This window comes from Phytophthora cinnamomi (genome assembly GCF_018691715.1).
Source record: "Phytophthora cinnamomi strain GKB4 chromosome Unknown Contig49, whole genome shotgun sequence".
Classification (NCBI taxonomy): Eukaryota; Oomycota; class Peronosporomycetes; order Peronosporales; family Peronosporaceae; genus Phytophthora; species Phytophthora cinnamomi.
Window position 1 is genome coordinate 833,776 of NW_027150982.1, and position 20,777 is coordinate 854,552.

General features: G+C 56.5%; 6 protein-coding genes across 7 annotated transcripts; 3 read left to right on the forward strand and 3 right to left on the reverse strand.

The window, feature by feature from the left end:
* Positions 1-2,578: 2,578 nt before the first annotated feature.
* On the reverse strand, positions 2,579-3,697 carry IUM83_08242 (12-oxophytodienoate reductase 1; the record flags this gene model as incomplete). The annotated part of the gene is made up of 1 exon (XM_067932604.1): positions 2,579-3,697. One exon carries the CDS (start codon positions 3,695-3,697, stop codon positions 2,579-2,581), a length of 1,119 nt encoding a protein of 372 aa, XP_067789996.1.
* Positions 3,698-4,644: 947 nt separating this feature from the next.
* Positions 4,645-10,320, forward strand: IUM83_08243 (CAMKK/CAMKK-META protein kinase; the record flags this gene model as incomplete). 2 transcript variants are annotated; one of them, XM_067932606.1, is made up of 4 exons in its annotated part: positions 4,645-6,195; positions 6,382-7,498; positions 7,810-7,834; positions 8,613-10,320. In XM_067932606.1, the coding sequence occupies 4 exons, from the start codon at positions 4,645-4,647 to the stop codon at positions 10,318-10,320; spliced, it is 4,401 nt and encodes a 1,466-aa protein (XP_067789998.1). The 2 variants fall into 2 exon arrangements, with proteins under 2 accessions (XP_067789998.1, XP_067789997.1); XM_067932605.1 differs by lacking the exons at positions 7,810-7,834; positions 8,613-10,320 and adding an exon at positions 7,535-7,625 and having other exon boundaries at positions 4,645-6,110; positions 6,402-7,454.
* Positions 10,321-10,589: 269 nt separating this feature from the next.
* On the reverse strand, positions 10,590-11,825 carry IUM83_08244 (Phosphatidylinositol 3-phosphate binding protein; the record flags this gene model as incomplete). The annotated part of the gene is made up of 1 exon (XM_067932607.1): positions 10,590-11,825. The coding sequence occupies one exon, from the start codon at positions 11,823-11,825 to the stop codon at positions 10,590-10,592; it is 1,236 nt and encodes a 411-aa protein (XP_067790115.1).
* A 2,094-nt stretch (positions 11,826-13,919) lies between these two features.
* On the forward strand, positions 13,920-15,710 carry IUM83_08245 (TKL protein kinase; the record flags this gene model as incomplete). Its single annotated transcript, XM_067932608.1, has 1 exon — positions 13,920-15,710. The coding sequence occupies one exon, from the start codon at positions 13,920-13,922 to the stop codon at positions 15,708-15,710; it is 1,791 nt and encodes a 596-aa protein (XP_067789991.1).
* A 1,760-nt stretch (positions 15,711-17,470) lies between these two features.
* Positions 17,471-18,214, forward strand: IUM83_08246 (TKL/MLK protein kinase; the record flags this gene model as incomplete). The annotated part of the gene is made up of 1 exon (XM_067932609.1): positions 17,471-18,214. One exon carries the CDS (start codon positions 17,471-17,473, stop codon positions 18,212-18,214), a length of 744 nt encoding a protein of 247 aa, XP_067789992.1.
* A 976-nt stretch (positions 18,215-19,190) lies between these two features.
* Positions 19,191-20,250, reverse strand: IUM83_08247 (Phox homologous domain; the record flags this gene model as incomplete). The annotated part of the gene is made up of 2 exons (XM_067932610.1): positions 19,191-19,904; positions 19,981-20,250. The coding sequence occupies 2 exons, from the start codon at positions 20,248-20,250 to the stop codon at positions 19,191-19,193; spliced, it is 984 nt and encodes a 327-aa protein (XP_067789993.1).
* Between the last annotated feature and the right edge of the window lie 527 nt (positions 20,251-20,777).

A 20,777-nucleotide genomic window follows, 5' to 3' on the forward strand; every position in this document is an offset into this window, starting at 1 on the left:
ACTCGACTACTCTGTGAATCATCAAAATGAATGTGGCAGAAACATATTTTGGAATTTCCCCTTCATTTAATGAAGTCCACGCGGAGCGGGACGACGTCTGGGGGGAACAAGACCAGAACTCGGAAACATAATTATTTTATTTTACTGAGAGAGTGGGTCAACTGTCGCTGGACTCTGTAGCACCCGCGGCCACGACAGGAACACCCGCCACCTCCATCCTCAGCTCCACGCCATCTGACGAGCAAAACCATCTCTGCAGTTAGAGCCCTTGTTCGGCTCCAGGTACTGCGTGATCAGCTCGCATGGAATGTGTTAGTTTTCGTGCAACATCTGATTTTTAATGCGATTGGCTAATAGATTTCAAGAATACGAGCTTATTGGTTAATAGATTTCGCACTTAGCTGAGGTGGACGACACAGGAAACATTCAGGTAATTTATGGTTTTGTGCAAGTTATAAAACGCACGTACGGTACCGTTTTACGGGTACACCCAGCAAGGGGCGGGTCGCACCTATTCTCTTTTTGGTTCTTTTATAGCTAACGGAAAATGCCAATTAGTGCACTGTATACAATCGAATTGAAGACACTTCATTTTTAGCAAGGTACACAATTAGGAGGAGGTAAACTATTGCCTAGACGGAATCCTGGGAGTTCCAAATCGTGAACTCGTCCAGATTTTCGAGAAGATCCTCTTCAACATCGTTGTCATCGGAATCATCGTCGCGAGAGAGCTACTTGCGGCAAATAGTTCTCCATAGACGTCATGGCGACTGATGTGCCAATCTTGGTAACAGGGAGTGAATTCTGCCGCTGCCGCAAACCGAGTAACAACGTCGTTAGGCACATTGATTGATTGACTCCTTCTGCTTCCACCAATATCGGATTTGAGCCGCAGAGATTTCCCACCCACGCTTGTTCTGGAAGTGCGTGGTAGCCCTTGCTGGGACCTTTCGGTGTTCCTCGATCCACGTGACGACCTCCTTCTTCTCCGACATGGTCTTGGCGAGGCGGGATCCAAGCATGGTGGCGTTGGTTGGTTGGTGCAGTGCTTGTTGTTGACAGCGAATTGAAAAGTGACAATATTTCCGCAAGTCGTGCTCTAGGATACCAACGTGAGGTATACTAATTGGCGTAGGTACAATTGTATAGTCAACGAGATGATCGGATTCTACAGGGGGTATTCTATTTGGCACCGCAATAGTAATTGGCATTTTCCGTTAATAAAGTGGAGGTCGGGCCGCAGCAAATTTTTGCATTTACCTTGAGAAATTCACATGCGAGTCAGTGTAACTTTTGCTCACAGTTAAGCATGGCCAGTCGCGCAGAAGACGCCTACGAGTGCAGCGTATATACCGTCGAAACCAGCCCACGGAGAAGACTTGTCGGGACCGAATCATATCCCAGTCAGCTCGCGGCACGGTATACTGGTGTGTGCGGAGGCTTGGGCCACGTGCGTTTGTCGGAGACGACGGCGGCAAGCACACATGTCGAGGCCGCTGCGCATGCCAGAGTCGTGTCATGTCGTCTGGATTCATAACGGAAGAGAATGACAAATGTTACGATCAGGGATTGACAGTAATACGAATTTTCCCAAAACTACTGTATTAATAGGCAGCTGTGGCCACCAAATTACTGTAGTAACATCACTATCATTTCAGGGGATCTCCGTTACTGTAGTAATATCACTGTAATAATTTCCAGTAATTCCTAGTAGTTTCAGTGGTCGACCTCCTGCATCGTCAGACCTTTGTATCCATCGCTGTCATCCATACGACGGATTTCCGCTCGGTATGCTTGAGTAGGACCTCCATTTCCGCACGTTCGTTGTCGGTTCTCGTCCGAAGGCTGCTCATCACAAATTCCCCTGTAGAGACAAACACGCTCTTGGAATGCGTTGGAAGGGTTGAGCCCTAGCCAAACGCATGCTAAGGCCGCGATAGATGGAAACTTTACGCGACAAACATCGCAAAACCAACGAAGAATGCCCACATGCTCGAAGAGGGCCTCCACACGCCAGCAAACTACTCAATTTCGACGAACCATCAGCAAAGGAGTAAACTCGTTCTTGCTCACCCCCTCCTCCGCTGATTGTGCAGTGCCACGGCGATCCAGTCCACTGAGTACTCTAGCCACTTTGAGCTTGCGTGGGGGCGAACCAAAATTCCTGCTTTGTGGGAGCGGGGGATTGCCACACGTCTCTGGATTTCTTCAAATGCGCGACAGTAGTTTATAGTAATACACGGGGTCGATCTGAGTTACTAGTTACTACAGTAGTATCAGATGGTACATCGTCCCAAATTACTAGTTACTACATCATTTTGAGCATCATTTTGATATAGGTATCAGTGGAGTAGTAGTTTTAATCGAATTACTGTCAATCCCTGCCGCTGAGCTCTGAAATAAATTTTAGGGAATTCATTTTCTAAATAGTAGATAAGTACTACACACTATAGAGTTCTACTTTTCAGGTCTGGCGGGTCAGCCAAATACACATACCCGGACCTCATATCGAACCAGACCCGTTTAACCCTTTTTAATACTCTTCCGAAAAGCAGGTCTAACTGTACTACGATGCCTTCTACTCGTTCTGCAGGAACGGGTAGTCCGTGTACCCGCGCGCGTCACCAAGGTAGAACGTGTCCGCGTCGAAGTCGTTTACGGGCTTGTTGGTCTGGAAGCGCTTCACCAGGTCCGGGTTCGAGATGAAGTGACGGCCGATGGCCACGGCGTCGGCCGCGCCCTCCTCCACGATCTGCACGGCCGACTGCCGGTCGAAGCCCGACGCGGCGATAAGCACTCCCTTGTATGCGTCGCGGAATTGCCGCGCCGAGCCTTTCTCGGGCGCCAGCGGGTTACGCACGTGGTAGCCGCGCGGCTCGATCAGGTGCGCGTAGGCTAGGTCGTAGTCGTTGAGCTTGTCCAGCACGTACGTGTACGTGGCGATGGGGTCCGAGTCCTTGTCGCCGAAGCTGCCGCCGAACGGGGACAGGCGGATGCCCACCTTGGACGAGTCCAGGCTCTCGAGGATGGCCTCGAGCGCCTCGAACAAGAACCGCGCGCGGTTCTCCACGCTCCCGCCGTACTTGTCCGTGCGGTCGTTGATGCCGTCGTGCAGGAACTGCTCCAGCAAATAGCCGTTGGCGGCGTGCAGCTCGACGCCGTCGAAGCCCGCGGCGATGGCGTTCTCCGCGGCCGTGCGATAGTCGGCCACGATGCCCGGGATCTCGCTGGTCTCGAGCGCGCGCGGCGGGACGGGCTCCTTGCGACCTTCGCGCGTGACGATCTTCTTGCCGGCGCGGATGTTCTCGAGCTTGGAGCTGGAGGACACGGGCAGGATGCCGCCCGGCTGGTTGAGCGGGTGGCCGATGCGGCCCGTGTGCCACAACTGCAGGAACATCTTGCCGCCCTTGTCGTGCACCGCTTTGGTGACGTGGCGCCAGGCCTCGACCTGCTCGGGCGCGAAGATCCCTGGCGATCCCCAGGACCCGCGGCCTGTGGGCGTGATGTTGGTGGCCTCGGCGATGATGAGGCCGCCGGTCGTCGCGCGCTGCTTGTAGTACTCGACGCCCAGCGCCTTCTGCACACCCTCTTCGCCCGTGCGCAGACGCGTGAGCGGCGCCATCACAACGCGGTGCAGCAGCTGCACGGGGTCCTTCTTGCCGCCCAGGGTCAGCGGCGTGAACAGCTTGGCGGTCATGGGCGTGATAGGATATCTGCGGCGCAAGTGGCGAAATGTCAAGTGAGATTGTACGAAGGTGGTGACCACGCAGCAAAGCTCCCCTGAGCTTGCGTCATCCAGCGAGTCGTCTAAACAGCGCAGCAGTGCAGGGACATGATGATTGAAACTGCTTGGTGCTGGGGCTCTTCCTTGGTGGGGTGATGACTTGTACGGGAGGTCAATGCTCATTGGATTTCGACGCCGCTGGGCTGCTGTCGCGTGCGGCTTGGATGGAACATGTACTTCTTTAGTCAGCAAGCAGCACACGTACCGATGAAACATGCACGTTGCCCACGTTGACCTACTTGCCTGCGCTCTCAAACTCAACTCGACAATTTGGTCTCCGGTGCATGTTACCTCGGGTACCGTGATGGAGCGAGCGATAGAATTCTGTCTCGAGGATACGGTCAACCCGATTTTCAGCGTTTGCGACGTCTGGCTGCAAGTAACGCATCCAAAGTCGCAGCTCCATTGATGCAACCTGCCACTGATGTCGTTTTACTCCGCGTCTAGCTGCAGCCACCCAAGCCGACCCACCAGCACGGCACCCTATATCTTGGTCCACTCGGATCCGGTGCCGTCAAAACTTCCTTTCACTTGATTAACCGCAGCATTGTTGCCGCCTCCGTCACCGTCCCCACCGATGGTAGTTCGAACTGCGAATCCCCTTATGCAACTCAAAGCGTTCGCAAGTCCGTTCACTTGGTATTCAACTGGTCTGGTGGCTTCGTAACAGATTGCGAGGTCAGTAAGACATTGGCGAGGAGGTGGAAAGCTTCAGCTATTACGCCACCAAGGCGAACGTGCCTTGCCCTTGCTTGACAGATCTCATCTGGAGCTCCTGCAAGCAGCCGCTGATTGGCCCAATCTTTTCGCCTCGCCAATCAGCCGGCCACTTCACTTCCGATTCCGCACTCGCCGCCTCCATGGGCCAGCGCCTGAGCACGGAGCGCGAGAGCGACGTCTCCGCGGAGGGGACTCCCCCCTCCGCCGAGCTGTCCAGCGCCTCCCCAGCCGTGTCTCCTTCCTCCGCCGACGCCGACGCTTCCACCAACAGCCTCCTGTCTGCTGCGCGCCCCACGCTCGAGCCGCCCAGACACGACACGGTGCAGCAGGACGAGCGCGAGGGCTCCGTGCGCCTGGGCGACGTGGTGCGCGACACGCTGAGCTCCGCGTCGGGCGCGCACGACCAGGAGCCGTCCGCGCACCAGCTGCAGCCGCTGGAGCTGCAGAGCGACGACGAGGACGGCGGCTTCCCACGCGTGTCCTCCGCCGACTCGTTCCCGTCGCCGCCGCGCGCCGTGAGGCAGGACGACGCGCACCCGCTCAAGCGGCGCAGCTCCATGTCGCGCGCGCCGGCGCCGCCCAAGCTGTCGCGCTTCCGGCCGTCCATGGACATGGTGGCGTCGCCCAAGTCGCCGCCGTCCGGCTACCTGTCCAGCTCGGACTCGCGCTCGATGGACTCGAGCTCGAGCTCGTCCGACGAGGACCTCGTGGGCAGCGGCGAGGAGCTCGTGAGCGACTGGCTGGACGAGCCGGAGGACGCCGTGTTGTCGCCGCCCTCCATCCCCAAGCGCGTGCGGCACGCCAGCGCCTGCTCCTCCGTGTCGTCGCACACGGGCAACAGCGTGTCCTTCTCGGCCATGCACAGCAGCGGCGGCCGCAACAGCAACAGCAGCCAGCACAGCATGACGGGCTGGGCGTCGTGGCTCAGCTCCCCGGACGACGTGGAGGAAGAGGAGGACGCGGACGACGAGCCCGTGGCGCTCACGCCGTTCCTGCGCGACAACATGCCCGTGTACGAGGTCATGAGGCAGGTGCAGCTCTTCAGGAACCTCAGCCAGATGCAGCAGGAGCAGGTGGTGCGCGCGCTCAAGCCGTGCAAGTTCTCGGACGGAGAGGTGATCGTGGCGCAAGGAACGCGCGGCTCGCGGTTCTACATGATTGCCAAGGGCGAAGCCGTTGTGACCAAGAAGGTCGTCACTAGCAGCAACAGCATCACTGGATCCACGCCGACAAGCGCGGGGCAAACACAGGAGCGCATGATCACGCACCTGCGCGCAGGTCACTACTTTGGCGAGCTTGCGCTGATCTACGATGACCCGCGTACCGCCACCGTGCGCGCTGTTGGCGACGTTGAGCTGCTGTACCTGACACAGGAAGATTTCCAGCACATTGGCCAAGTTCACTTGAGTTTGATGCTGCAGCAGGTGCCGTTGCTCGCAAGGCTGAGTGCTCAGGATCAGGATATCGTGCTGAAGTGCTTGCGACCGGCAAACTTCAGTGACGGCGAGTACATTGTTCACCAGGGAGATGAAGGCACGCGATTCTACATGATCACGCGTGGCGAGGCTATTGTGTCGGAAAAGGCCGTTGGACCTGACAAAAAGCCGTACGAAAAGGAATTGACGCGGCTCTATGAAGGCCACGTTTTCGGTGAAATGTCGCTCATTTACAGTGAGCCTCGCACTGCCTCGGTGCGAGCCGTGGGTCCAGTCAAGTGTTTGTATCTGAGCAAGGAGGACTTCGACAAATGCCTCCTATCGGACCACTTCCAACGATTTATTCAGGAAGCGTATGTCGAGAAGGCTACACGGCGTGCTATGCGACTGCGTTTGCAGCAGCGTGCTAATAGTGCGGCTACCAATGCTCCCACACCACAGGCAGGCTCCGGGGCAAACAGTTCGTCAGGCTCCATTGTGGCACCGCCACCGGCTCCCACCTCGCCCGTGAAGGCGACAGAAACCAAAAAGCTTGTAAAGCAGCGGCTTAAAAACGGCCAGGTTGTGGTCAACAAGTACGTGATTAAGGGCGATCTCGGCCGAGGCACATTTGGTCGCGTCAAACTCTGTGAAAGCCAGGAGGATGGACAAATGTATGCTGTGAAGATCATGCACAAGACGTTTGTACAGCGCATGGCTGGCAAAGAGGATCAGTTGTACGATGTGCTGCGTCGTGAAGTGGCTATTATGAAGAAGCTCAACCACCGCAATGTTGTACGGCTTGTGGAGGTAATCGATGATCCCAACAGCCAGAAGATGTATCTCGTTCAGGAATATGTGCAGCACAGCCTAATGGAGGAAGTTACACAGGCCCGCCGGCTGAATGAGCCGATCGCTCGTAAGTACATGCGCGATCTTCTCACTGGCCTGCAGTACTTGCACTTTCACAAGGTTATTCACCGTGATATCAAGCCGGAGAACATTCTTGTGAGTTCTGAGGGTATAGCCAAGATTGCTGACTTTGGTACGGCACGAATGATCATGAACGAGACGGAGACTATCTCGGGAGCAAAGGGTACCCCTGCATTCATGGCCCCCGAGATGTTTGATATTGATGCCACCTACCAAGGCCCCGCAGTCGATGTATGGTCACTTGGCGCCACCTTGTATATGATGGTAATTGGTCACCCGCCATGGATGGCAGATAACGAAATTCTTCTGGCGGAGCGTGTACAGCGCGTGGAGCTACGCTTTCCGAAGGATGTGGAGCGCACGATGGAACCGCATTTGAAAAATTTGCTACAGCGCATGCTTACGAAAGACCCAGCTTTACGCATCTCCCTCAAGGAGTGTTTTACGCATGACTGGATTACCAAGGAAGGCAGTGAACCGCTTGGCTTGATCACACCGGAGAAGGATCTCACTGTGTCTATGGATGAAAGCGAACGTGCTATTGAGAACATTCCGGAGCGCATTGATCAGCGGTTGACGGAGAGTCTTGCTCAAGCCCATCAGTTAGTGAAGACACGGCAGCAAAGTGTTGGCGCTGGTGTCGTGCGTACTAACAGTGGACGTTATTTTACTGGCACACCAGTATCAGGAACATTGGGCTCGCGTATCCCGTCATCAGCATCGAACACGTCGTCTGTTGCCACGGTCGGCAGTACAGCGTCAATGAGTCCTAGCCGAGCGTCGAGTGAAGAAGTGTCTCGCATTATTTGCGCATGGCGCCACCACAAGCGTGTTCAGCTCATGGATGGTCACAAAGAATTGTCTGAGCGTTCACGCGAGCTGTTAATTGAGCAGAAGCGTATGGCGTTCTCTGTGGATCGTGCCAAGGTGACGGAAATTATTTTGCCAGCTGCCAAGCCCACTTCTCGCAGTCGTTACCCAAGTGCATCCTCAGCTGCGTCACTCCGGCAAGTGAGAGAGCAATCGGTACTTTCATCGGCATCATCAGTTTCGTCACTTTCTACTGTGGGTGGTGATACGCCTACATCCGACTCACCGAGGTCACGCTCTTTCCCGAGTGGTCGAAGCAATTCGGTCGATAACTCGCTGTTGGTGAAAAAAACGAGTTTCCGTCGAGTTCACAAAGACTCAGGAAATCTGGAAGGCTTCGGTCGCACGTCATTCACATCTGTATCGCAACTCTCCGAATTGGCAGCAATCCCCGTTGAAGAACGTGGCAGTCTATCGTCATCCAGCGAAGCAGGAAGCGCGGGGCGTTCTAGCAGCAGTCTTTCTAATGCGGAGTCGTTGGACGCGGACTTGATGAAGCGGTCACTCTCGCGAAAGAAAGATTTCCTCATGGTTACATCTGAAGTGTTCCGCGATGAGGGCGGTGACTATCAAACTCGCAAGATTCTCTTCCAGGCGCGAGATGACGATTTCTCTGTGGCTTCGCGAGTGCCTACCCACTCAAATTCAGGTCGCGAATTGCTCCCTCCCGGTCGGGCAGGCTCAACCAACTCGTCTGCATCGAGTAAGCCTAGAAGGTTGGGAAGCGCTGGCAAGCTTGGCAGCGGAAGCCGACTTGGCAGCTCCAACAGGCTTGGCAGCGCAGGTAGCGGTAGTGCGATGGGCAGTGCCATGGGAAGTGCCATGGGCAGTGCAATGGGCAGTGCAATGGGTAGTGCAATGGGCAGCGTATTGGGCAGCACATTGGGCAGAGGCCACGGAGGTCGTCGATCTTCGAACGGAAGTGCCGCTTCAATCAGCAGCTCATCTCGATCTGTGGCCACTGACGATGGAAATGTGGAGGAATTTGACATGGAAGGCATTGACTGCGTGCAGGTGACGGAAGTTGATGATGAGGACGACGATGACATTTTGGGTCACAGGGCTATGCGCAAGGGCAGTGGTGCCTCCTCGCGACACTTCCACCACCACTCCAGCGATAGAAGCCGCGCAAACAGCAGTCACACGTCTGGTTTGGGGGGGCTTTCGGACGCCGACAGCGACTCGGACGATTCTGACTACTCTGATGTTGAATGCGACGTGGATGTTGATGCAACATTTAGTGAGCTTATCACCTCACCGACGCATCAGCTTGATCTCATGAGCCACGACGATGAGGAAATCGCTCCTATCATCACATCCAAGCCATCCCTAACGTCTATGATGAATGCCTCGTCGTCTTCATTAGACGTGGACAACAGTGGAAACGTTCTCACTCTCGGGTCGTTGGCTTCAATGGCTTCTAGTTCATCGGCGATGTCGATGGCAACTCCTGCACCGCTGTTGGACATCGTGCAAGTCTACGTGAGCAGCAAAATTCGAGAAAATCTGACGCTTTCTATTCGGTCAGGCTACGCTGAAGCGAAGGGAGCGCGGTCATACATGGAAGACCGAAGCACTGGACAAACTACATGCGATTTGTCGCGCTACCCGGTCGCCCTAGCGAACTCCTACACCTCACTCGCCTTCTTCGCAGTTTACGACGGTCACAATGGTACCAGTACGGCTGTGAAGCTGCAAAACGAATTGCACCACCGCTTCTTCAACGAGGGTGCCGGCTTCGTGGAATCCCCAGTGAGCTGTATTTCGTCTGTGTGCGAGGCGGTCGACAATGAAATCTTGGAGCAACAAAACCTCAGCGTACTTCCTAAACGCAAGCGCACTATGGCTCCGGAGGAGTTGCAACGGTACCTCAGGAGTGAGGCCGGGGCAGATCCTAGTCTTACCGAAGGCGAGTGTTGTGAGATTGACGGCGAAGTTGTTTGCGGAGATGAGATGAAAGCTTTACTCCAGCCAATCTCGTTCTCAGGTGCAGCAAGTGTGTTTGCTGTGGTGGCCAAACAGCGCAAGAAGCGTAGGCGTGCCAAGGATGGTGATGCAGAAGCAGGAGAGGCCAAGGAAGGTGAAAACAACGACGAGTTCAATGAAGACGAAGACGACGAAGAGGACCAGCCTACCCGGCTCTACGTGGCCAACGTGGGTGACTGCCGTGCTGTATTGTGTACAGCAGATGCCATGGCAATCGACTTGACCACAGACCACAAGGCCTCCCTCCCAGCCGAAAAAGCGCGCATTGAAGCTTCTGGTGGCTTTGTTCACAACGGTCGGCTCGATGGTATTTTGCAGATCTCGCGCGGTTTTGGTGACCTGGCGCACAAGCAGGATGGTCACTTAGTCGTGACACCCGATGTTGTCGAGCACTTGGTGAATCCGTCGGACCAGTTCCTGCTGCTCGCTAGTGACGGTCTCTTCGATGTCCTGACGTCACAGCAGGCAGTAAACTTCGTGCTGCGTAAGCTGCAGACCCACGGCGACGTGCAGCTCGCAGCTCAGGAGCTTGTCCTCAAAGCTCAGGCCTACTTTGCGCACGATAACGTCAGTGTGATCATAGTAGCGCTCAACCAGAAGAGCGACGCCTGAAATGGACGTCGGCCTCTGTCGTCTCCTTGCACAGAAGATCGAAGACCGACGAAAAAGCAAAAGGAGATTCACAGCAACGGAAACCCAAAAACTTGACAGGATAGCCAGAAAAATGCGTGGAATAAGGCCCTTCCAGACACCAACACCAACTCGTCTCAGAAGTCTTCCTATGGACTTCAGGAAGTTGCTGGCGTTGGCGCTGAGGCTGTGAATTAGTATACGTTTTGTGCGTTGTGCTGCTAGGTAGTGTACCTTGTCTATGGTTCAATTTAGTGTCTACCAGCGCCCCAGTCGGCGCTAGCGACGGATATCTCCTCCCACTGCTCAAGCTCGTCCCATGAACGGAGTTCATCCTGGTCCTCGAGCACGTACACAGGCGACGGCAAGTCGCTGATTGAGGACATGTCGTCTGGGTGGTGGTGGTGTTCCAAGTCGCATTCATCGCCGGTGGAATCTGGATATGCTGCGTCGAGTTCGTCAATGGTCATGAGTGTGGTGGCGTTGTCTGGCCTCGCTTCCAGCAGAGTCATCTCGCTCAGCAGGAACGGCACAGCCCCGCCCCCAAACGCGCCTGGCACACCTCGGTACGGCTCGCGCTCGAGCGTGAGGAACGTCCTCAGCTGAACCGCGAAGCCCAGCGCCACGAGCGGACATCGCCGCGTTGACGGGTTCGTAGCGAGGGCCAGCAGGCCCTGCAGGTACTTGAAGAACTGCTCGGCACGTTGGTGGACGACCTTGGAGCTCTTGGACCCCCAGAGTCGCCGCTTGGGGAAATACTTGGCGCTGAGTTTGTCCAGAGCCTCGTTCATCGGCGCGCAGTGCGAGCAGTGGGCGTGGTTGCTGTCGGCCGCCGCTCCCGGGTGGTTGCGTCGGTCGAAGACCCGCGCCAGTTCATCGCGAAGCGACCTGAATCCTGAGTAGCGTCTCGAGACGGTCCACCTGTCCCCGCCGTTAGGGACCATCGAGTCCTCGAGCACGAGGTCGTACTCGGTGTGGGTCCCGGGCGACACGATTGACGTGTACTGCAGGATCGACGACTCCCTCGGCGTGACGGAGTGCAGCAGGAAGCCGCCGAGGTGGTTGGCCAGGCTGCGCGGGCGCTTCTTGCACCTGCTGGACTTGAGCGACGACATGGTGGTGGTCGTGGATCGAGACGACGTCGTGCTGGACGTCGAGCGCGGCACGAGGCGACAACTGCTGCCGGCGCTGGACTTGGAGCTGAGGAACGGGTCGCCGTCGCTGCGGCTGCGGCTGAGCGCGGCGCTGGGCGCGTACCGCCGCATGGAGTCCAGCATGACGCCCGAGCGCACGCTCGTGCGGCGCACGTCCACGGGCCCCTCGGCGCTCGTGGCTTTGCGCAGCCGCGAGCCCGAGTTCTCGGAGCTCGACGTCGAGGAGGACGGCGAGTCCAGGAAGAAGGACAGCACCGAGTCGGACACCGGCCGGGGCATGGGCGGCAGCGGCCGCCGCCGCGGCTTGTCGTGCGGCCTGCGCTTCTCCTCCATTGCCGGCGCGTTCGCGTATGACACGGCGCCGGCGGCGCGTGACCGAGAGACCGACAAGGGGGGAACAGCTGCTGGAGCGGACCCTGGGCGCGCATCCCCATCAGTCAGAGAGTGGGATGCCATCTATGCAGACATACATGCATAGGAGGACGCCCGGGGTTCACTTGGGCAGCAACCGCGGGGGACGCTGATGGTTTGACCCGCGCGCCGCCCTGCTCTCTGCTGGATAGAGCGCTCCGCTTGGCGCCTCGATCGACCTGGAGCACGCTGACACTTGGGATGCCACGTGTGTGGAATCACCTGTCAAAAATTCGGCGGTGCAGCTGGCGAAACAAGCCGGAGTCGGGGCTCGGCGTAGCTGCAGGTGACCCCCCGGCACAAGTCTGCAGCACTGCAACTGCAGTGCTCACACTGTGAAGTTCACAGTGTGAACGCTGCTGCTGCGCCGTCTCCGCGGGTGCAAGTCGGCGACGCTGCTGTAGCTCACGCGATGAGATCAGTGGATCCTGCAGCAGATCCAGCAGATCAACCGAGTTGACCTCGAATTCGTGCAAAGACCCTGCCGCGGGAAGGTTTTGTGTTGCCTCCGCAGCGAAGTCCACTCCTCTTCGACGGCCTTGCGTGACACTGCCAGTCGGCTACTAGCGTGGCCACAACGACAGTGCTTGCCGGGCAAGGGGCAAGTTGCCCTTCCTCCCCCGTTGACCTGACCTGGCTTGGGTTCTCCCGTAGGAAGGGAGGATATTGCCGGAGCAGGCGAGTCCGCACGAGAGACCGAGCCGCGGTCCCCACCGAGACCATCGACGTCGTGGTGGCAGCGCCAATTTGGCGGCCCGATCATGCCTAGCAACAGCTGCAAGCTGGCTTGGATACACATCGCCCGCGCGCGGCAACCGTGGCACACTGCTTGACATTCACGTTCGCATGACGCAGGGAGCCAAGTGTAGACCTCATCTCTGTGTTCAAGTTTGCCTTGACTGGTAGGGGGATGCTCGGCAATCTCATCGCAGTCCCAGTTGCAGCGAGTCGCTAGCTCGTGGGACGGCTCGACAGGAATGAGCTCCGAATCGGCATGTTTTGTGGGCTGTGTGTGTCACGAGTCACACCTTGGGAGTCATGTCCGCATGCGTTCCTCTCCACCGCCTGTCGGGTATTGCAGTGACCCCGTTGCTGGATCAGCCCACGCTGAGGTCACGGCGCTGTTGTTGGCGCCTGAGACCATGACGCACGAGCTGAATGCCATCTTCCACGAGCTGGTACCACAAGCAATGCAGTGCTCCAGCCACTAATGAAGACGGTGTTGAAGTTGAACGCCAAATGTCGTCATGGTCAAGGTAGCCATGGTCAAGGTAGCCACACCCGAAGGGCTTCGCATGAAGCTGCCACTGGCAGCGAGTACGGCACAGCAGCAAACTGATGCAGCATACCAGCACAGCAACACCGCAGTGAATAAATTAATTGAGCCTGGAAAGGCAATATTACAATATATGTGAAATTGAAATAATTTTGTAAATATATTTTATTGTATCAAATTTTAATTAGTGAACGTATAGTCGTACTTGTATAAAATAAATGAATTTATTTATCAATAATATTGTTTTAAATCGAATTCTTGGTGACTAACGTTCGCATTTCAGAACTAACGTTAAATATGTTTGCAGTCTGCCCACGAACATGCTGAAAAGTTGAACTTTTCAGTTTATGAATTGAAGCAGTTCTGCCTAGGAGTTCTGCCTAGGAGACTAAGAGTCTTTTTAGGCTAAGCCTCGGCACTTTGTCTGTTATGCTGGTAGCGCTGCGACTACCGCCAGTGGCCCTCCACCAGCAGCCGAAGCACTGTACGAATTCCGAGGCAAGACTGTGCATGTGCATACACCGCAGTTAAGTCCCGGTCCATTGTGCAGTTCACTGCTGGTAACGCGATGTGCTGAGCTCGAAGTAGCGGACAGTGGTGCCGGCGGTGTCTGAGCGAGGCGCAAGTTCAAAGAAGCGCAAATGTAGCCATCGAACGCCGTGAAGTCCAGAGTGCCCCACCGTGGGGGCGTGGGGCCCACGTCCTCTGCAGGGGTCCATTCGCGGTTTCCTGGCGGGGCGATGCAGGCACTGTGCTGGGTCTCGCTGGCTGTGGCTGCGCTGGGGCGCACGCGCGCCGTGACGATGGAGGCCGTGGAGGTTTTCTCGGGCGACAACTGCGCCGGATCACCCGACGTGCTGGCCATGTACAACGAGTCGGCGAACTGCGCCGAGGACGCGTGCAGCGACATCTCGTTCGGCAACGACACGTACTACATCAGCCGCACGTGCAACGTGTCGGACCGCTTCGCGCACACCAAGGCCGTGTTCGGCGAGTTCACGTACGTCATGATGGAGACGTACGACAACCAGAGCTGCGCGTCCTTCGGCGAGGCCGACGTGTTCCTGGCGTCCGGCAGCTGCGAGATCTCGTCTGGCCTCGGGGACCAGTCGGTCATCACCAGCCTCTACTCGAACGGGTCCGCCGTGGTGGCGCTCTACCCCAACGACGCGTGCGGCGGGGAGCCGTCGCTCTACTTCGAGCTGGACAAGGCGGCGCTCTCGACGGGCTCCTGCCAGCAAGGTCTCTACAAGTTCTACAGCAGTGCGGCCGAGTCAAGCTCGAGCTTGAGCAGTAGTGGGGCCGACGGGAGCTCCAGCAGTCTCGCTGCCGCCAGTCCGCAATCTTCAGGCTCGAGCAGTTCAGCCGCTGCGAACACTGTCAGCAGTGGCTCGAGCGGCTCAGGTATCAGCACCGGCGCGGTGGTGGGCATTGCCGCCGCCGCCTTGGTGCTCGTTGTTGTCGTCGCTCTCTATATCGCCCGCCGGTTCCGCAAAAAATGCGGAGCTCAACAGGAGGAGGAGGATGGCTTCAGTAGCTTCCAGTCCCCGTCGGGAGGTCCGAAGAAGGGCTCGTCGACGGCTCCAGGGACGACGAACTCGCTGGGTGATGACGGCAGCGGATCGGTCAAGCCGGCTAGTTTGGTCGGTCTGTGGGACGACGAAGTGATCGCCACAGCGCGCGTTCCTCGTGAGAAGGTCATCATCCAGCGCAGCATCAGCCGTGGAGGAGGCGGTGAGGTGTATGTCGGACTGTTCAACCAGCAGCAAGTCGCGATCAAGATGCTGCTGCCAGAACTGCGCAAGAGCGTCAAGCACGTGAATGCCTTTCTGGCCGAAGTGAAGCTCATGGCCACGCTCGAACACCCGCGCATTGTCCAGTTCGTGGGAGTGGCATGGGACTCGCTGACGGATCTGTGCGTCGTCTCGGAGTTCATGGAGGGTGGCGATCTGCGGGCGTTGCTGAATTCCTATGAAACTCATGGCCATGAACTCGGTTTCGATCGCAGCAAGGTGACAATAGCTCTGCACGTGGCCCACGCACTCACGTATCTGCACTCGCTGGAGTCTCCAGTGTTGCATCGAGACCTCAAGTCCAAGAACGTTCTGCTCACGTCTGCGCTTGACGCCAAGCTCACAGACTTCGGCATCTCTCGAGAGCGCGCTGACAAAACGATGACGGCGGGCGTCGGCACGTCGCGGTGGATGGCACCCGAGGTGATGCTCGGGAAGAAATACGACGACAAGGCCGACATGTTCTCGTTCGGCGTCATGCTGTCCGAGTTGGACGTGCACGTGCTTCCGTACTCGCACGCAAAAGATTGCGGCGAGATCGACTCCGACCACAAAATCTCCGAGGCTGTCATTATGCAGATGGTTGCGTTGGGCAAGTTGCGGGTCGAGTTCTCGTCCGACTCGCTGGTGTCGATGGTACTCTTGGGCCTGGCGTGTGTGTCGCTGGACCCGGCGGAGCGACCGACAGCAGCCGAAGCGCTCTATCGGCTGCATACAATACTATCTCAAGAGCTCTAGCCCTACGCGAGGAACTCTGACTATTATTCTACAGTACATATCAATCCTTATTGTATTGCCAAAAGTACCTTGCAGTGCAGTCCTGCGTCACGCAAGTTGCGTGTGGCCGACGTGTTACCTGTTGAAGTTGTTGCATCGGTCATTCGCGACTTGTATCCAAGTAGGCTCTACAATTGGCGATCACCAAAAGGTTCCTACTGGGCCTTGCTTAAATTGATGCGGCGTTGGTGTTGCCGAATTGGTGAGTGTCACATCACCATTTCCATACTCTTAATGAGATGGAAATTCCATTCATGAAGTTGTGAGCTTCTCGACGGTCGAGGTCGCCGACCTGCAGAATCCCTCGAGGAGGGCTGCCTGCGTGCATCAATGATGTGTCGTTCCCTCTTGGAGTCCAAGTTGGACGGACGGTCCTTTTGTCCGCCTGTCAGGCTCCTGACCCCGTCTTCGCCATGGTGCAATGCAAAACATTGCCTGTCTGCGGGAATCCACCGGCCTTCACGATGTGAATCACATCGACAACCTGCGGCGATGGTGAGTTTGCGGCGCAAACTGTGCGCTTTGAGTCGCAGGCCGTAGTGTATGGTACACGCAGACGGGAAACGTGGACCGCGACCGCCAACCAAGCCCCGGAAGGGCCAATTTACAAGAGGAAAAGTTCTGCTCTCACCACGACTCCCCGAAGAAGAGTCCTCGTCGTCACGGAACTGCAGTAACCAAGCTGTACTAAGTAATCGCCTGGATCGTCACCATGAGCATGCTTGCCTCGCAAATCTACTTGAAGGCCGAGTGTGTTGGGTTACCCAGTGCGATTGATATTCTGGAGCCCTCAAACTGCAGCGCACATAGCACTGGATCCGAGTGCGTGGAAGGCGACACGTACTACACCTCGTCCACGTGTATTGACAGTGAAGATCGCTTCGACTACGTGATTCAGGGTTTTCGCACCACTCCATTTGTGGTTCTGGAAACATACACCAGTGGGTGCAATGATTTCAAGCAGTTCGATGCTTTCCCAGCATCCGAGACCTGTGCATCCAGCAATCTTAAAGGTACGAAGACGTTCATCGTAAGCCTCGACGACACCACAAGGGCTGTTAACATCACAGTGTACAACGGAAGCACCTGCGAAGAAGAAAATGTGTGGTGGGCCATTGAAGCAAGTGGCAAGAACGTCTCGTCCCAGGATGAATCAGTTTGCCTCGACGGAACGTACAAAATCTACTCCAGCTATAGCCTGGGTGGCGATGAATCGGCCAGTGCCAGCGCATCGATAGGCAGTTCAGCACCGCACCGCAGACAGCATCAGTGCAAATGTCTCGGATGCCAGTTCCAACGCTCTCAAGATCACTAGCAGCAGTAGTGGCAGTACCTCCACTACTGTCGAAGCGGACACCGGAGGCTCTACTATCAGTATTGGGGCCATCACTGGCATTGTTGTTGCTGTGGTCGCTATCGTGCTTCTTCCTTTCGGATGTTTGTGGTATCGACGACGATCCAAGGCGCGTCCCAGCAGTGACAAGCATGAAGGTGGCTACGCCATCGCTTCTTCTCCGAAATCGGGACAAAAGACTAACGGTACCGACTTCACCGGTTCAATTGGACTGGGCCCGCAAAGTCTTGCTGGACTCTGGGATGACGAAATCATCGCGACGTCCCGCATTCCGCGCGAGAAGGTTCTAGCTCAACAATTGATCAATCGCGGAGGATATGGCGAAATCTACTACGGACTCTACAACGGACAGCGAGTCGCGCTCAAGATGCTTCTGCCGGAACTCCGCAAGAGTATCAAACACGTGAACGACTTTCTAGATGAAGTGAGACTGCTGGCGATGCTCGAGCACCCTCGCATCGTACACTTCGTCGGCATCGCGTGGGACTCCCTCTCGGACCTCTGCGCAGTACTGGAGTACATGGAAGGCGGCGACCTGCGCGCACTGCTCGCATCCTATGAAGCCCAGGGCCACGAACTTGGCTTCGATCGAACCAAGGTCACCATCGCACTGCATGTGGCTCACGCACTCACATACCTGCACTCGCTCGACCCGCCGGTGCTGCACCGCGACCTCAAGTCCAAGAACATTTTGCTGACCTCCGACCTGGAGGCGAAGCTCACGGACTTCGGCATCTCTCGAGAACGTGTCGACAAGACCATGACGGCAGGTGTTGGCACGTCGCTGTGGATGGCTCCCGAGGTCATGATGGGCGAGAGGTATGACGGCAAAGCCGATGTTTTCTCGTTCGGAGTGGTGCTGTCGGAGCTCGATCTGCACTCGCTGCCGTACGCGCACGCGAAGGAAAACAGTGACTCGGGTCGAAAGATGCTGGACACGGCGATTCTGCAGATGGTGGCGTTGGGCAAGATCCGCGTGGAGTTTTCCCCTCGGGCGCTAGATTCGATGGTGGCGTTGGCGAATACGTGCGTGGCGCTGAATCCTGACGATCGCCCGACGGCTGCGGAGGCGCTGTACTACTTGCAGACAATTTTACGGGATGAATTGTAACTGAGAATGTCGGCGTCATGAATCACAAATGCCTCGAGTTGAGTCATCTCCGCTCGAAACTCTTGATCCGATACGAATAACGCCACTACGAACGCATGATTTTGTGGAAAGCGCGGTTTCGTTCGTCGAGTGATCTTGACATCAAGGTCAAACATCGCGATAAGAGTCTGTCCACCATGTCGTAAATGTCCAACGTGATCTAAGATACATCGCCAATGGTGTTTTCTCTCAACAAAAGCGTTAACGTTCGACTAGCCAAGTCGTTCGGCTAATTCATGGCGATGCAGGCACGCATGTCCTCCGATTCGGCGTCCTATCTCCAGATATCCAAGGGATATTTCCACGATGACAGCGTGAACTGTTGTTGTTCCTGTAGCATTTTCGAAGTCTCGGACCACTAAGCAAGGTTCACATCGACCCTGAATTGGTTATAAAGGTTGACCCAAAGAGAAGGCAAATCCCGCGCAAAGCTTTCCATGAAAATCAATGATGGAACATGCTAACTGTTCGTAGGGGTTACTGGTGGGCACGGTCTGTAGCGTGCCTCGTTTAGTAGATGTACTTGCAACTACTAGGAGCTATAGCTGTGAATCTTGTGTCGAGCGCCAGCTTCTCACAGCGTCCAGGGTCAGCAGCTGTAGTTCTGCGCGTTGAACACCTCCTTTCACCACTCGATGATTGCGCCGTCATGCGGTACTGCCCTGTGACGGACGATCCCCATCGCTTTTCGTTACCTGTATGGTCACGATGATTGAGGATGGTTAGCACCGCAACACGTTGAAGATTCACCAAAAAGACCACAACTGCGAAGCACCTTCCTCAAAAGACGGCACGCCTGTTATTGAAACATGTTGGGTTGCTATGTGGTCCGTCGCGACATTTACTTGGGGGGCGGGGCGCGCGTCTACGCTGTCGATAAATACTGAAGAGCTCCTCTCTGCGGCCACTGCAGCACGTGTTGCTTGCAAGTGATGGATCAGATCAGCTGCCGCGCCTGCTTCTCGCGGATGCGCAGCTCGAGCTGGCGGCTGCTGTCCACGAGGTCCTCGATGCTGGCGATGCACTGCTTGATCTGGCCGAAGTAGAGCCGCTCGGGGGTCGACGCGTAGTCGGACGCGCTGCCGACCGAATCTCTGCCTGTCGCTCCTTCCTTGGGAGTCGAGAAGAGTTCCGCGTCGCTGCTGCCGGTCTCGAACTCCACCCGCTTGACGTTCTGAGCGTTTAGCGACACGCTCATGGGGCGAGTGGACACCTGCAACGGAGGTGTTAACGGCGCAGATAGCGCCCGCTCCTCGCGGGGCTCCACGTCGTCCGACGCCGGATTGGTGGAGGCTTCTGATTCCTCACGCTGGAACTGGCAGGAAGGTGCTTTAACACCATTTTGCAGTTGCTGTTGCAGTTCCTTTTCCTCCTCTTGCTGGTTCGTGTCGGTTAGAGAATCGTGTTGCAGTTGCACACTCGCAACTTCTTCCTCCTCTTCGTCCTCGGCGACGGCGGTCTGGATGGAAGGGTTGCGGTCCATGGGCTCGGTGGGTGTGGCACTGTGCTGCTTGGAACTGAGTCTGCTGTTGATGACCCGATCTTCCTCCTCCTCGGGGGCGTAGTCGCCTATCTGCAGCAGCTTGGTGAGTTTCCCCTCGGAGCGAGGGGTCAGCGGGCGGCTGACAACTTGTTGCATGAACTCGTTCAACTAAAAGGCAAAAGCAACAGCAAAATGGTTAGCACCACCTAACCGTTTCGAAAGTTTAGGCTAGTGTTAAACGTACGATGACTTGGCGAGCCTCCACGGTCTCGGGTTTAAGGGAAGCCTTGCGGCTCCACCAGATCTTGGGCGGCAACTTGACGGTGACTGGATCGGCGCCATTGGCCAGTTTGAGCCTCTTGCCGAAGGCGACAAAGTGGCTGAAGCGGATGAGCCGGTGGTAGCACAGCCCCCGGTAGTTCACGGACGTGCGGTAGACCGTGTAGGCCAGCGGCGTGCCCGCGTGGCAGGTCTGCGAGCCGATGACGGCCACGCGCAGTTGGCCGGCCACCATGGAGGCGGAGGGAGAGCGGCGCGGAGAGGTAGGCCGGCCCCACACAGAGCGCAGGCAGCGGAAGAGCGCCCCACGCAACACCGTTGCAAGCTTAGCGAGACTTGGACGCTGCGTCGCAAATGGCCGAATGACGGGATGAGAGTTTACCAGTGTGAGTCACGAGCGAGATATACTGTACAGTCCCAGGTGTCTCAAGTTGAAAAGAGAGCGCGATCGAACGTAGGTACGAATTTTAGGTTGCGAATCGGCAACTGGAGCTTACAGAGCGACTTGGCGCGTTGCCGAATGGGGGTGGTTGTTTTTTCGCTGGAAATGGAAATCTGAGCGGGACAGCCCTATTACCGCACGGTTGGTTGGGGGATTGTTTGGAGCGTTCCATCGTGCAGATGTCGCTCGCTATGCCGGCAGGCGACATCGCTTGACAAGGCAAACTTTCGGCAGTGGATACCCGCCACCCGTCACGACTCGATCGGCGGGGACAACTGCAACTCGTTGCATGTTGGGCCCATTTTCAAGATCAGGCATCC